Source organism: Gopherus flavomarginatus, chromosome 7, assembly GCF_025201925.1.
Source record: "Gopherus flavomarginatus isolate rGopFla2 chromosome 7, rGopFla2.mat.asm, whole genome shotgun sequence".
Lineage (NCBI taxonomy): Eukaryota > Metazoa > Chordata > Testudines > Testudinidae > Gopherus > Gopherus flavomarginatus.
The window spans coordinates 50,515,677-50,532,552 of record NC_066623.1 but is presented as its reverse complement, the minus strand read 5'-3'; the positions used below and the strand labels follow the sequence as shown (position 1 = coordinate 50,532,552).

Below are 16,876 nucleotides of genomic sequence, written 5' to 3'. Positions count from 1 at the left end.
TCACCAGGCCCTCCGCTGGTTCCTTCTAGCCCTCCTTAAACTATGGCCCATCGCAGCCCCATCCTCATTTCTGGACCCTGGGCCTCACTGCCCTGCTCCCCCACCAGTGATGCCAGCCTCTTGGTCACCATCCCATCTTGGGCCACCCTTCCTACTCCTAGCTGGTGTGGGGCAGCCTTCCTGCTCCTGCTGAACTACCCCCACCCCAGCTCCTGGAGGGCAGTGCCCCACCCCTATTAATAGGGAGAGTAGCGGAGGAGCAAACACCTGCAAACTAGACATCATCCTGATAGTGCACTCCCATATTGCCCATCTGCCCCCATCCAGATCACCCTGCCCCTCATCACACTGATTTCCCCCCAATCTGGAATACCCTGCCCCCATCACACTGACTGCACCCCATCACTCTGCCCCCCAGTCCAGATCACCCTGCCCCCATCACACTAACTGCACCCCATCACTCTGCCCCCCAGTCCAGATCACTCTGCCCCCATCACACTAACCGCACTCCATCACACTGCCACCAATCGCACTGACTGCCACCCTAATCTGGATCACCTGCCCCCCCATCATACTGATGCCCCCCATCTGGATCACCCTGCCCCCCCATCACACTGACTGCACCCCATCACACTGCCCCCCAGTCCAGATCACCCTGCGCCCATCACACTAACTGCACCCCATCACACTGCCCCCCATCACACTGACTGCCGCTCTAATCTGGATCACCTGCCTCCATCACACTGACTGCCCCCGCCCATCCAGATCACCCTGCCCCATCACAGTGACTGCACCCCATCACACTGACTGCTCCCCTAATCCGGATCACCTGCCCCCATCATATTGACTTCCCCCCCAATCTGGATCACCCTGCCTCCATCGCACTGGCTGCACCCCAATCCAGATTACTCTGCCCCCCATCACACTGACTGCCCCCTAATCCGGATCACTTGCCCCACATCATACTGACTGCCCCTTAAACTGGATCACTCTGCCCCCATCACACTGACTGATCCCCAATCCAGATCACGCTCCTGCCCAGCTCCTTCCCCGAGCCCATCGCTCACCCCCGGGCCGGAGTGCACATCTCCGCTGGATCCAGCCCAGGCGCTTCCCGGGAGGAGCAGCAGCAGCAGCAGCCGGGGCCATGCGAGGCAGGAGCCTGGGCTGTGCCGGCCCCGACTGGGCTCCTCATGGGCTGCTCCGGGAGCCGGGCTCCGCTTGTGCGTCGGCGGGGAAGGCGGCTCCGCAGCCAGCGACCGCGGCTCGGCCCAGCATCCTCCAGCCCGGCATCCGCCAACATCCCCCCGGCCCGGCCCGGCGTCCTCCAGCCGGCATCCCTTCCCCACCCCTCCCCCAGCATCCCTCAGCCCTTCCCCGCCCCCACAGCATCCCCCCTCCCCACCCCTCCCCCAGCATCCCTCAGCCCTTCCCCGCCCCCACAGCATCCCGCTTCCCCCACCCCGGCCCAGCATCCCCCTTCCCCACCCCTCCCCCAGCATCCCTCAGCCCTTCCCCGCCCCCACAGCATCCCGCTTCCCCCACCCCGGCCCAGCATCCCTCAGCCCTTCCCCGCCCCCACAGCATCCCGCTTCCCCCACCCCGGCCCAGCATCCCCCTTCCCCACCCCTCCCCCAGCATCCCTCAGCCCTTCCCCGCCCCCACAGCATCCCGCATCCCCCACCCTGGCTCAGCATCGCCCCCTCCCCACCCCACCCCCAGCATCCCTCAGCCCTTCCCCGCCCCCACAGCATCCCGCATCCCCCACCCCGGCCCAGCATCCCCCTTTCCCACCCCTCCCCCAGCATCCCTCAGCCCTTCCCCGCCCCCACAGCATCCCGCTTCCCCCACCCCGGCCCAGCATCCCTCAGCCCTCCCCACCCCTCCTCCAGCATCCTCAGCCCTTCCCCAGCCCCGCACAGCATCCCCCCTGCCCACCCCTCCCCCAGCATCCCTCAGCCCTTCCCCGCCCCCACAGCATCCCCCCTCCCCACCCCTCCCCCAGCATCCCCCCTTCCCCACCCCTCCCCCAGCATCCCCCTTCCCCACCCCTCCCCCAGCATCCCGCTTCCCTCACCCTCCCCCAGCATCCCTCAGCCCTTCCCCGCCCCCACAGCATCCCGCATCCCCCACCCCGGCCCAGCATCGCCCCCTCCCCACCCCTCCCCCAGCATCCCTCAGCCCTTCCCCGCCCCCACAGCATCCCGCTTCCCCCACCCCGGCCCAGCATCCCCCCTCCCCACCCCTCCTCCAGCATCCCTCAGCCCTTCCCCGCCCCCACAGCATCCCCCCTCCCCACCCCTCCCCCAGCATCCCTCAGCCCTTCCCCGCCCCCACAGCATCCCGCATCCCCCACCCCGGCCCAGCATCCCCCTTCCCCACCCCTCCCCCAGCATCCCTCAGCCCTTCCCCGCCCCCACAGCATCCCGCTTCCCCCACCCCGGCCCAGCATCCCTCAGCCCTTCCCCGCCCCCACAGCATCCCGCTTCCCCCACCCCGGCCCAGCATCTCCCCCTCCCCACCCCTCCCCCAGCATCCCTCAGCCCTTCCCCGCCCCCACAGCATCCCGCTTCCCCCACCCTGGCCCAGCATCGCCCCCTCCCCATCCCTCAGCCCTACCCCCACCCCCCCAGCATCCTGCATCCCCCCGCCCCAGCCCAACATCCCCCCCTCCCCACCTCTCCCCCAGCATCCCTCAGCCCTTCCCCCGCCCCCACAGCATCCCTCCTATTCTCCAGCATCCCTCCTACTCTCCAGCACCCCGGGCCAGCATCCCCCCCTCCCAACCCCTCCCCCAGCATCCCTCAGCCCTACTCCCACCCCCACAGCGTCCCGCATCCCCCGCCCCAGCCCAACATCCCTCCCCATGCATCCTTCCTACTCCTCAGCATCCCTCCACCCCCTCCTCCTAGCCTCTCGCATCCCCCACCCCGACCCAGCATCCCTCACTCCCCCCAGCATCCCTCAGCCCTTCCCCCACCCCCACAGCATCCCACATCCCCCACCCTGGCCCAGCATCCCACCCACATCCCTCCTACTCCTCAGCATCCCTCCTCCCAGCCTCCAGCATCCCCCACCTCTCCCCTCACTCAGCATCCCTCAGCCCTTCCCCCGCCCTCACAGCATCCCACATCTCCCGCCCTGGCCAAGCATCCCTCTGCCCACTCCTCCCAGCCTCCAGCATCCCCCACCCTGACCCAGCATCCCCCTCGCCCCCCCAGCATCCCTCCTACTCTCCAGCAGCCCCCCGTTCCCTCCCCCAGCATCCCACATCCCCCTGCCCTGGCTCAGCATCCCCTCCTCCCACCTAGCATCTCTCCTCCCCTCACCCCAGCCCCACATCCCCCCTCCCACGGTCCCCAGCATCTTCTCCAACCCCTCTCCCAGCCCCAGTCCAGCATCTCCCCTTCACCCACTCCTCTCCTCTGCACCCAGGCATCTCACATCCCCACTTCCCTTGGCATCCCCAGAATCCCGCATCCCCCTGGCATCACCCCTCCCCTGCTCAGCAGCCTGCGCACATGCCCCTTCCCCCCTTGGCATCCTACATCCCCTCACTCCCTTCCCCCACCCTGTCCCAACATCCTCCCACCCCCTTTCCCTCCCCCATCATCCTGTCCCTACTGGCTTCCCCTACCATCCCCCACCGCATCCTCATTTCTCTTACCACCCCCATCCAGCATTCCACTCTACCAGTCCCCCAGAACATCCTGCTCCCACAGCATCCCCCTTCCTAATATGTCTTCCACCCGTTCCATCCCATGCCCAGTATACCTCCCCCTACCATCCTCCGTCCCCATCCCATTGGGCTCTCACTTCCCAGGCACACTAGGCCATGCGTGGCCCAGGCCAGACCATTATAGGCCCCTGCACTGTGGCACACAGAGGACACCACTTCCCTGGTCTTACAGCTTGGAAGGGATGACAAGGGACAGCTCAGGGGAACACCCGGATTTCTGGCACCAGATGCCCTAGGGGCATGGGAAGCTGCCCAGGGTCCTGCGGTGTCTGCACCATGATGCGTCCCAGGCAGCCCAGCCAAGGGCAGTGCTGAGCCTGCAGGAGCCACAGTGCTGCTAGTAACCCAGCCATCTGTCAACTCCTGGCTATAGAGCGAGGATCCTTGCTCAGGGATGCTGAGGATGCTCTGGATGGGGAGGCCTCATCCTCTCACATCACTTTCTCCTGGACAAGATGCTCCCAGAAGGCTGTGCAACAGGAAGGGCAGAGGTTTGCGGACTCACCATCCCCATCCTCTCCTGTGAAACCTAGGGAAGTCAAATTCTGTGATCTTCATGCTTTTCCACCCCAAGCCAGAAAGGGTAGAGGCTCTGCAGCAGTGCAAATCGGGATGACATCCAGAGTGGCCTGCTATTCCCTCAGCCCACAGAGGGTAGTGTGGAGTCAGGGCCTTTGCTCGCAGGCCATCCAGCAGAGATTTCCATCCCCAGCAGCAGGACAAGCAGCAGTGATGGCATTCCCACCCTGCATGTTAGTGATCTCTCTCTCTCTCTCTCTCTCTTTCTCTCTCTCTCTCTCTCTGATATTTCCGGGGCCTCTGGGTTCTACCATCTACTGGACTGAAATCCAAGCCCCCAGCCTCCAAAGCCTGGCAAAGCAGACAATTAAACATTTTCAGATGTGTTCTCTGGTTTTGGAGTGCCTAGTGCAAGATCCCTGAGGGCCACTTTCCAGCAGTTCTGACTGCCCCTCTTCTGTCCCGCACAGAATCACACACACCTAGAGGCCTCTGTTGCGAGCACTGGCCTTCCAGCTGAATTGCACGGAGGTGACTGAGGATCTGGCCATGCTCCCTGCCGTCCAGCCAAGGGCTGCCCTGGGGGAGAGGGCCGCCGCATGGAGAGAGCACCCTTTTCTTCGCAATGAGAGGGGAGGCTTGCTGAAGCACAAGGGATGCGATTGTGTTTTGTTAACGCTGGGTTAAGAGCAGCAGCCTAACATGACGCAAACGTGGCCAAATGCCAAGAGAATTGTACATTGTTATAGGGGCCAAAGACATTTCAGACCAACCCAGCATTTAAACAACAGAAACACAGCATAGCGAGCTATAAATCTCTGACCACTTGCTAGTACCTACTCAGTGCCATGCGGCCACAATTTCAGTCTGTGGCTCCCCAGCACGAAGTCTACCCCACGGTGACATAACAATCCCCACTCAGAACACACATCCATCAATCCAGTACTATCCGCTACCCCTAAAGGCCCATCTGTCCTTCCAGCAGGCGATGAGTGGGGATGTGCCATCTCTCCTGGTGGCGACAGGCAGATGATCGTGCAGCGACAGACGCAGCTGGGGACTGAGCCCTGTGCCTGTAATGGGTCTGCAAAGCAGACTGCAGGGTTATGGTGCTGCAGCCACATTGACATTAACTGCTGTGAAAGTGAGCTGATCTTTTGCTCTAGGAGCATGACCCCAACATCCAAAGCTGGTTAGAATCTAGCCCTGGTCAAGAAATGCCAAACCTTTTCCATGGGAAATTCATGTTAATCTACATTTCCCATGAAAAAGGAAAAATGGGGGGGGGAGGTTGAAAATGATTTTCTTACAATTTGAAAAAATTCAATAAAAACAGAATATAATAAAAATGAAATTTTATTGCAAAAAAAGATACATTTCCAGAGAAACGCCAATGTACATTGCAGTTACATTTTGACAGTAAAACTTCAGCTAATTCCCACAAAGTCTGAGGGAGACCCTTCTAATAATAACATCCCCTCGCTCGTTTCAGCCATAGATCTCCAAGCATTTCCCAGAGCAGGGGAGTACCATTAACTCCATTTTACAGACAGTGGCTGGCCCAGGCCATGCAGCAGGCCAGTGACAGAGCAGGGACTAGCGCTCAAGTTGATGAGTTCCTGGTCAGTAACCAGGGCCGGCTTCAGGCACCAGCTTATCAAGCAGGTGCTTGGGGCGGCAACTCGGGAGTGGGGCGGCACTTTCAGGGATTCGGCCTCACTCCCGCTCGGAGCAAAGGACCTCCCGCTGAATTGCCGCAGATCGTGATCGCGGCTTTTTTTTTTTTTTCTGGCTGCTTGGGGCGGCAAAACCCCTGGAGCCGGCCCTGTCAGTATCATCTAAGGCTAGATTGCAGCACATCTGACATCCCTGGCCAGAGAGAGTTCTCCAGACAACCCAAGGGCCAGGAAAACCCAGCTCCACCCACTCTCAGCTGCATCCCCCCTCTTCCACCTTTTCCCTTGCACCCAACGCAGATGCAGCTGGGGAGGGAACAGGACTGAGTAGCGCGCATGTCCCCCAGAGTGAGGGAAGCGCTCCCACCAACACTCCCTGCACAGGGAAGGAAGAGTGAGGAAGAAGGTGCCTGCTCTATAATGTGCCCCACTATTGAGGACACCTGCCCTCAGCTCAGCCCCTCGATCTCCCTTCTAAGCTCTTCAGTGCCACTGCCCACATAGCTATGGCAACAAGGGCCCCATGTCCCTCTGCTACCTGCAAGAAGGTGGTGCCCAGTTAGCAGACACAGACCCGGCCTCAGTGACCCATGACTGCGTACCTGAACTCTGGGCACCCATTATGGCAACTCAGCTGCCCTAGAAATGAAGCCACATGCCCCCAGCCAATCTGCCTAGCTACACAGAGGTCCCCCCAGTGTTGCACTGCTCTCCCTTAGGGTGACCAGATAGAAAGTGTGAAAAATCAGGATGGGGGTGGGGGTAATAGGAGCCTATATATAAAAAAAGCCCCAAATAACAGGACTGTCCTCATAAAATCAGGACATCTGGTCACCCTACTCTCCCTGCATGAGCATGACCTCCCCCAAATGCAACCTTCCAGCAGAACAATACCACTAATGGCCAGTGGGAGAGTCTGGCGCATGCGGGACACAGAGCAGTCACAGGAGCTGGCCATGGACTGTGGAACTCACGGCCACAAGAGAGAAGAGACCACATGCCTCAGTGCATACAGAACTAAATGCAACAGTCAGCTCTGAGACTTAGCTCTCCACACACTGCACCACAAATACACACACACACAAGCCCATGAAAAGAATCTAGCTATTTCTGCTAGAGGTGGGGAAGGCAGAGAAAGAGATTGCTATTGTTATTTCTAGTTTACAAGGCTTGAGCAGTGTCCATTACTATAGGGGGCGGGGATGTCGTGGCAGACAGACAGAGGTATAGACAGACATTTAATCCACAAGCACTAGACTGTGAATGCAGCCAGGGGGCTGGGCAGCCATGCAGGGCCAAAGCAGGAACTGCCCAGGAGGTACCTGTAACAATAAAGTGGTTTTACAGCCGTAACGTTAAACCAGTTATTTACCCTGCTAACTCCCACCCATGAGACTGCTGGTCTCAAAGTCCTGCACTAAACACATTCCCTGTGGGCTGAGCAGAAGGGTCAACAAGAGCAGGTTAATATTAACCACTGCAGCCAGCTCCTGCAGGAGCATCCAAGGAGCTGTGTAGTTAGGCTGGGGTATTCATTCAAAGGTTGGGCAAGAGGGAGCTGCTAGCTTGAGAAGCACGGGCCAGTGGTTAGGACATGAACCTGGAACACTGGAGTGCTGGGTAGACTCTGGCATAGACTCTCCGGGTGACCTTGGGCAAGTCAATTAGCCTGTCTGTGCTTCAGTTTGCCCTCTGTACAATGGGGCTAATACCACTGCCCTGCCTCACAGAGGGGTTGTGTTAAGGATAAATACAGATACTAATCAGATACTATGGTGATGCAGGCCAGATAAATACCTAAGACAGAGCAGTGGTCTTGGGTTCAAACCTGCAGACAGACTCCCCTGTCCCTGGGCCGTGATGTGAAGGCACATCCTGGTACTCAGGCTGAGATGCCCTTGCCCGGGGAGCTGTAACCCATGTTAACCTGGTCTGTGCCCCCCTCTAGTGGCTAAACAACATAAAGCAGTGAGGTCACTACAGCCTCAGTGCTACCAGATCCATCTGAATCTCCTGCAGCAACAGCTTCTATTTAGAGACCCACAGCTGCTGGCATTCCAGCAAGGGAGGGGAGCAGACCCTTCTTGCTCCATCGATCAGGCCAGAGGGTAGCACCCAAACCCTGTGTGGATCACCAGGGCCATTTGCACAGAGGCTCCCTGGAGTCCCCCCTTGCTGCTGCTGCCCCCAGGGATGGCCCTGTTAAAGGGGCATTCACTTCCCCATCCTGGGGCTGGTGGCAGAGCAGGGTAACATGCATACTGGCCTCCTCACCCCACCCTCAGCTCACAGCCCTGCAGAGTGCCCTCTGCAGAAGGGGAGACGGTAGGGAGATGCATACCTGTGGGATGGGGAGAGTGGTGCCTGGAGGTAGGTGACAAGTAGGGGGGAGGATCTCATGTGGAAGGCCCCTTCCCATGAAGGAGGCAAGAGTCACACCCTCTATGCACTGCCCATGCTTTGCACAGCTGGGCTGGCTCGCCTCACTGGTGCACCAGTGTGAATTCAGTGCAAGGCTGTCTCCTGCTGCAAGTTTGCTCTGAATTCACAAGCCTGGAGCACTGCAAACAGCATCAAACCCAGCAGGAAGCATAGAACTGCAGCCCCTGCTTTCTCACTACAGACCCTTGGGCCACTCACTGAGCACTGTCCTGCCTGCACCCTGGATGAGGCAGGCACCTATGGAAGCAACGGCATGAGACCCTCCAACTGGGCACTGGATCCTAATGCCTATAAGAAAGGGGCAGAGTGAAAGCTGCAAGTGCCACCTTAACTGCAGCATTTCCCGGCTTGGCAGGCTCCCCCCCCCCCCCCCCCGCGCAACCTGGATGCTCCTAACAGAGTCTTTTTTAAACATACTTTGCTTGCTTTTGCTTTTGCTTAAAAAACATTGACAGATAAAGGAACGACATGTGCCATGACCTGCACTGGAGCAAAATTCACCCAAATCAGAAAGGCAACACCACATTAGGCATGTGCACCTCCAGCATCCTGCTTCAGCCTATAGGACACCCATGGCCTTCAACAGGAGTTGGATCAGGTCTATAGTCTTTAGTGAGGACTGTGCCCAGGCAAGGATTCCAGACACAGTTTCACTTTTTGCAGGAGTCCTGTTGAAAAGGGGCTGGTTAGAATTGTTTTTACCTTTATAAAAGTAGATTCCCGTCCCCTGCCACCCCCTACACTCTCCCTTAAGTCAAAAGTTGGTCAAACTCTAAAAACCAGCCTCTAGGGGCAGAGTCCTAGCATGGGAAATTGCACCTCAAATGGTGAATTTCTTGGAAGGCACAAATGTGGGGAAACAGGCATTTATCACTGGAACTGCTCTGCAGTTCTAACTGTGGCTGGCATGGTCTTTTTATACCTAGTCACTTCCAGTGGTTGATTAAAACTCCTGGAGCCTTTCTTCACTAAGTGACTGAACTTTGGAGTCAACATACAAGTGCCAAACTCTCCTTTCAGTTACTCCTCTGATTTCTACCATCAGGAGAGCACAATTTCCACATCTCCTCCCCCCCGGCCCCCGGCCACCCCTCAGCCAATAGATTGGAGCAGGAACTGTGGTGATTTCAGGCAAATCTGGGATGGGTCTCCTCAGCAAGATATCTGCATTTGGGCTTTAAAGTGAAACCTTCCCTGGATAAAGGAGTACATCCTTGTTGTGTCTTCAGCATTCCCAGGGAAAGGGCTAGGACAGAAGACATTTAAAAGCAGCAATGTTAGGAGTTAAAATGCACCTGCAGGATGATAAGGAAAAATAACATATTGGTCACACTTGATAACCAATGTCTCAATGGGGCTTTCACATAAAGCATTGGTTGATGGTTTTAATAAATGATTGAATCCCTGCTTATGTACCATTAAGGAGCCCAGGAGATCACTAGGCTGCTTCAGACCTCCTGTGTCAGGGCTTAGGCAGATCTCTAACTACTGTGGGGGCGGATTATCCCATCTAACCCCTTCCACTGATGTGCACAGCACCAGCTGTAACATACACTGCTCGTGTCTGGGGCAGGCTTAGCACCTCTACTAGGCATCATTTATTAATCCTTTATAAACAATCTATAATTGGATCCTGTACATAAAGCAGGACCTAAGGTTTGATGACTTCATTTAGAATCTGTACACTGTAGGGCCCCAGAAGTCCAGCCAAGGTTCAGAGCTCCCCTAGGCTAGGCACCACACAGACTCTCCCTGCCCACCGGAGCTCACCACATGCTTATCTGACAGGGCCCTACAGGTAGCTGAAGCAGATGAGCGGGATAGGGGTAGGACTGGGAACCATCCACTTTCACAACAAACATGTAAATGACCAAGTGGCTGGCACTGCCGAGTGAGCCACTCCGGGAGTTTTGCCACACCGAGAAACAACCACCCAGCCAGGCCAGAAGAGAAGGAGCTGCACTCCTGACTTGTCCAGGTGACAAGCCCCTTCCCCAAGCACTGCTCTCGACCCCCCCCAGCTCACCATTCCTCCCTCAGTCCCCATTCAGCCCCCTCGCTAGAGCCCAGCATCAGCCAGCTTGCAGCAATAACACCAAAGACCCCGGCAGACAGGGCCAGCTTTAGGCCAATTCCACAATTCCCCCGAATCGGGCCCTGCACCTAAGAGGGCCCCGCACCCAGTGAGAATCTCTTCCCTGGCTAGAGATACCTTTTTAATTTTTACTCACCTGGCAGCACTCCGGGTCTTTGGCAGCACTTCGGGGGGCGGGGGTCCTTCGCTTGCTCTGGGTCTTCGGTGGCACTTCGGCGGCAAGTCCTTCAGTGCCTCCGAAGACATGGAGCAAGTGAAGGACCCGCTCCCGAAGTGCCACCGAAGACTCGGAGCACCGCCCGGTGAGCACAAGCCCCATGTGTTTTTTTCACTTTTTTTTTTTTTGTCATCCCTGCCGGGGCCCCGTCAACACTGTTCGAATTGGGCCCCGCACTTCCTAAAGCCAGCCCTGCCGGCAGAGTCTGAGAGTCCCCTCTGCACATGCCAGGTACAAACTCACCAGGGGTCTGAGTTCCTGGCCTCAGGGGTCACCTGCTGTGTGCTAGCTGTGGGGTCACTCAGGTTCAGACCTGTGTAAGGAACATGTCTGGAGTTCTGCAGGCCAGGGCGTGCATCTGAGCCATGCCCCATTGCACCAAGGGAAAGCCTCCTTCGCCCCTTTGCACCCTCCCCTCCCGTGGCTGGAAGGCAGGGGGAATTCAGCAAGACAGAGCTGGGGCAATTTCAGTCATGCAAGTCCCAGCCCAGCTGCTTCCCAGAGTTTCTGAGCTGGCCCACATGGACCTCCTGCCCCAGTGGAGCAGCACAGTGGGCAGTCAGGGCCTCAGGTCCCTCCATCTGACAGCACAGTTGTGGGGCCAGACCACCGGGTGTATGGCTGAGGGGATCTAGAGTCCAGAGAGCCCTGCCCTCGGGGGAGATGTGCTGCCAGATGGAACCTGTTGAAAAGGGTTGCTCAAGATAGAGTCCTTGACCTGGTTTCTTGTTCGGTTCCAGCTGTCCTGGACTTTCTCCCTTCTCTGACGTCAGCGCAGCTAGCCCTGACAATGGCAAATATTTCCTTAGCAGATCACTCTGCCTGCATGTCTCTGGGAAAGGGACCCTGCAGTTTGCCCATCCCTTGGGGAAACCATCTTTTAGCAGGTCTTACAAACGTGGAGTCTCCCATCCAGGAGACTAGTGATCTAGGGACTGGAACTCAGAGTTAGCCAGACCCATGGCAGGGCTGTTGGGAGCCAATAGGATCAACCTGCACCACCTAGTGAAAAGATCTAATGCCTGGTGCCTGTTCCCTGGCATGGCAGGTTTTGGGGTTAGAGGCCCTGCTTTCCACATAGATCAGGTAAGGCTTGGGCCTCGACACCCTTCCCCCATCTCTGGTCATTGCCGGACACAAGTAGTTTAGTTTGGTTTCCTACTCCCTCAGGAGCAGTTTCCTCCCTCACGTAGGATCAGCCCAGGGGTCCAGCCAGCCCCAGCTGCTTCCAAGGTCAGGGAGGGAATAACCTGCCCAAAGGGTCAGTTTCCTCTTGACGCCTATCACCTAGTGGTTGGTTTATAGCCTGCATGGGAGGGTCTGTGGCCCTGATGGTTTTGTCCCCTGGTCAGCGTAGCGGTGGATGTTCTCATTAGCCCTATAAAAGTCTACATCTATTTTGAATACTCCTAAGGGCTCGGGCTCAATGAGATCTAGTGGCAATGAGTTCCGCAGACAATGTAAAATGTATTTCCTTGTATCAGTTGCCTTTCAATTTCTTTGACTTTCTTCTAGTTCCTGGATTGTGAGAGTGGGTGATCAGGAGCATGTCATTTATCTTCTCTGAGTTGCTCAGCATACCTCTAGCATGGCCCCCTCATCCATCTCCTCTGGAAACTGCACAGGGCTAGCCTTTCCAGAGGCCCCCTCATCCATCTCCTCTGGAAACTGCACAGGGCTAGCCTTTCCAGAGGCCCCCTCATCCATCTCCTCTGGAAATGCACAGGGCTAGCCTTTCCAGAGGCCCCCTCATCCATCTCCTCTGGAAACTGCACAGGGCTAGCCTTTCCAGAGGCCCCCTCATCCATCTCCTCTGGAAATGAACAGGGCTAGCCTTTTCCGACTCTCCACACGGAAGTCATTCCAGGCCTCTGACCATTTTGCCAGTTGCCTATGAAGCCCTCTATTTCTGCTCTCTTCTTTTGGACAACAGGAGTGGAGTACTGTACTGTACTTGTGTCCAGGAGAGCACGTCCCATTGATTTATATAATGGCATTGTTCTAGTCTCAGTATTATTCCTCATCCCATTCATTCTGCGTTCAGCCTGTTCTCCTTCCCAGCTGGGAGACAGTCCAGCCCCAAATTGTACCGCTGCACCATATCCAAGAGAAGGCTGCGGAGGGACCTGATAACAGTCTGCAGACATGTTATAAAAGACAGTGATCAGCTGCTCTCCATGCCCACTGAAGGAAGGACAAGAAGTGATGGGCTTAATCTGCAGCCAGGGAGATTCAGGATAGATATCAGGAAAAACCTCCTGACTTAAAGGATGCATCATGGGGTGCTCCACTCACTGCTGGTCTGGTGCCTCCTCCTGGTTACTCTGGGGATTAGCTCTCGAGGCAGACGCCCCTGTCTGTGGTTTGCACTTTGTCACTCCGACTTGGGTCTGTTGCTCCTCTCACTTTAGAACCCTCAGCATCCTCTTTGTGATTTAGCCCTCTCGCTAGGTCAGTCAGGGTTCCCCCTTCCAGGTTTCAGTCCATCAGCAGTCCTAGGCAGTCAGCCCATTCACTGCCCCAGTGCCACTCCCTCCATGGCTGTCCTGCCCCTTTCAGGTTCTGGCCCTGGGACCTCAGCTCAGCAGTTCTGGGCTCTGCCCTCTCTGCTCCTCCCCTGGACTGCTTCCTACCACACTGGTTCTCCTTCTCTCTGGGTGTACCAGCTCCAAGAACCCTCCTCCCAGGGAGTGACTGCCCTTTCTCTGCAGCCCACTACCTGGCTTTATACACCCTGCCTGTCCCTGCACACCTGAGCCTGTTCTCTAAGTAGCTGCCTCCAGCCAAAAGCTCCCCTGTTTACAGCCTAATTAGCTGCTGGGCCCATCTTGCCCAATTCCATTCCTGGAGGGCCAGTGTGGGGATCTCACCCCATCACAGGATGGTTAAACTCTGGACTAGGCTCCCAAAGGAGATTGTGGAATCCCCATCATGGGGAGGAGTTAAGAACAAACAGATGCCAGAGATGGTCTACGACTAGGTTTACTCAGCCCTGCCTCAGCGCAGAGGGCTGGACTTGATGATCTCTCGAGGTCCCTTCCAGCCCAACATTTCTATGATTCTAAGATACAGCCAGATAATCCCAGGTCCAGTCCTGCTTCTGTTGGTGTCACAAGAGAAACCTGCAGTGAGTTCTCAGGCAGCACGGGCAGGCCTCATGTATTTAGTCACTGGGAGTGGCTGATACACTGACAATCTGACAGGGGGACCTGTTTGGCCTCTGCCATAATGGCCCAAGTGTATAAACTACCAGGCATTGCTCAACAACACATGTAGCTCACCAGCCCCACTCCATAGCTGGGTGAAGAATGCCACTGCAAGAGTCTTTATCCAAAGCTGACCTAACAGCCGCGGAGACTCAGCAATTACCCCCCACTGCAGAAGCAGGTCAGTCTGCACCCAGGGATTACCCCTTTAGGACTAGCCCTGCCATGGTCCTGCCTTTACATACTTTCTAGCAGGCACTAAAGGCTAGCTCACACCAGGCTTGCAGGTAGTTACACAGCATGGGAAGGGAGGGGGGCGCAGGGCAAGTACAGCAGTAGGATCCCACGGAGTCTTTGGTCAGCAACACATGGACCAGGCCGATTCTGCAATTGTAGTTGTAAAGACACATTTTCTGGGAGGGAAGGTGGAGCTGAAAGGGTAGCAAGACATTTACTGGGCTTGCCCTGGGAAGCCATCTCCTCCAGTGCGCAGCACCCCTGCTCAGTGGGCAGGTTAGTTCCCGGGGATCAGTGGAGGGTGGCTGGCCCATTCTACTCTGCCCTTTGCTTGGCAGCTCTGCTCCTCGCAGCATTCCAGGGCAGCGCTGTTACACCAGTGTCCGAGACAGGCCAGCATTTCCAAACTCAATGATCCAAAGTCCAGCTCATCAGTCCATGTGCAGACACCTGGCTTAGTGGCCTAACTTCCATGGGGCTGCCAGTGACGGAAGCAGAAAGTGCAGCACTCAGCATTTCTGGAATCCCATCCACGTGCCCAAATACCCATGAGCTGAGCTTTAGGCGCCTGCATCTGGCAATGCTGGCTTTGTTTTGCACTCCTGTCAGCCCTGCAGCCCTATACAGCTCGGGGAGAGCAAACAGGACCCCTCACAGGGCCTGTATCAGCAACAGAATTGTTAACTCAGGCCACTTACGTGACCCCATTGTCGTCAAATCCTGCCCCCAGTTACACAGCTACACCCCCACTGGAGGCAAGGGGTTACCCCTGTGTACCTGGCAGCCGCATGAAAAGTTAGATTGCAAATTCTTTGCACAGATGCACAAGCTGCTGATGGCAAGAAAACAGAGGATGGGAACGGGGTTGTAGCTGGGCCACAGTTTGCTCTAAACAAATGGTGACAACAGCAGTATAGGAACCCCTCATCCCCCTTCACCCTACGACAAGGAAATGAGGCAGCAGAGTTGCCAACCCCAAACAGTCAATAAATCGTGAGCCAGGCTCAAAAGAATCATGAGATTGGCTTAGAAAATCATGAGATTTGAAAGTAAAGCTATTTAGAGTTCTTTCTATATTGGCCCTCTGATGTTTGAGCCTCTGGCATCAAATTTTCAAGCTTCTCTCTGCAACCAGCAGGGCCAGCAACTTTTTTGAAACACAAAAGCCAAGATTCACTCGCGTGGCTGTGAGCTTTAAGACAAACACCAATTATTGTGTGAAACTTGCAGTCAGATTCACAAGTCGGTAACACAGAGCATCCCATCTAAATATGTTTCAATTAATATACATTAAAAAAAAGACACACAGTGAGGGTTTTACAAGTTGGGTCCAGATCTGATTGTTAGAAGTTGTATGGGGTAAAAAAGACACATTGCAGCCATTCAGTGGACAGATTTGAGCTCATTTTAAAAGCCATCAATAACCTACAGATGCTCCCCCGGCCCCACTCCCAAAGTGTCATTTCCCAGTGAACAAAGCCACAGGCTCTGATCCTGCAAATGCCTTATGCATGTGAGTAACTTTACACATGTAAGAGTGAAAGTAGAATGAATTATATTGTGAAAATAGAAAGGATTAAATAAATGCTATCTGTACCTTTAAGCAAAACTGTTGGAATGCTGCAATCCAGGTGTGAGGAATACAGACAATCACATAGAACAATTCAGCCAGAGGAACCATTTAAGGGCAATTGGTGAAGTATTAGCCTTAGATCAATAAGAGTTAATAAGGAAATAGGATATGCATGCTATGCCCCTGGTGAATTTTACTGTTTTGCTTTCTTTGTTCCTTTGTCTAATTTCCACTCTTTTATCTGGATAAATAAAACTGTTTGGGTCTTGCATGGCCACTCACATTATCTGGGTGTTATTGGCGGAGCGCTGCGCTAATAAAACAGAGTGGTCTGACAAATTGTGAGTCCTTATTCTAACTTTGACATAAGGAATCCCACTGGAACAGGACTGGGCCCACCGGCTTCAAATGGGACCCACTCACTGCTTGCAGGATCAGGGCCTGGGGAATCCAGATCTGCTCCCACTGAGGTCAGTGGGGCCCAGACCCTCCTGGGAATTACACACTTCAATGCTTTTGAGGATCTGAGCCTGGGTGTTTGACCACTGGTTTCCACTGGAGTAGAACTGGACCCAACATGTAAATATAACATGTAACTAGCTGCAGTCCAGTTAAAGAAACAGAAATGTAAATCCTAATGAATTATGTTTTTGTATGTCTGTTCATAGATTCCAAGGCCAGAAGGAACCATTGTGATCAGCTAATCTGAGCTCCTGTGTACCAGCCTGTTGAAAACCCTCTTTCCTCCTGGCCAGCCCTGCATGGGCCATAGGGAAGCTTACAGCCAGTAGATATCAAAGGGGACTTTGTTTGTTCCAGAGGGGTTGCTGGGTGTTACTGGAAGGTCACGTCGACTTCTAACTGGGGAAGCTGGACCAAGCATGCCCTGCTCCATTGGAAGCTCATGATGGGAGATATCAGAACTGGCCTTGATTTTACAAATGGGTCAGTGGTGGTCAATGGTGGGAGGGACAAATAGAGCGACCAGATGTCCTGATTATATAGGGACAGTCCCGATTTTTGGGTCTTTTTCTTATATAGGCTCCTATTACCCCCCACCCCCATCCCGATTTTTCACATTTGCTGTCTGGTCACCCTAGGGACAAATCATGTGGATTCTTATCTGGAAGGCAGAGTGTTTTTTTGTGTGCAACTCACCCATCTCGGACAAG

At 55.4% G+C, this 16,876-nt stretch overlaps 1 protein-coding gene across 1 annotated transcript in view; it reads right to left on the bottom strand.

Annotated features, from left to right (window-relative positions):
* Window positions 1-1,293, bottom strand: part of LOC127055730 (myomegalin) — a 163,151-nt gene extending 161,858 nt beyond the window's left edge. Inside the window, exon 1 of the mRNA XM_050962966.1 lies at window positions 1,068-1,293. Coding sequence (XP_050818923.1) covers window positions 1,068-1,195 — 128 coding nt within the window. The 5' untranslated portion in view covers window positions 1,196-1,293. The remainder of the gene's footprint in view (window positions 1-1,067) is intronic.
* Between the last annotated feature and the right edge of the window lie 15,583 nt (window positions 1,294-16,876).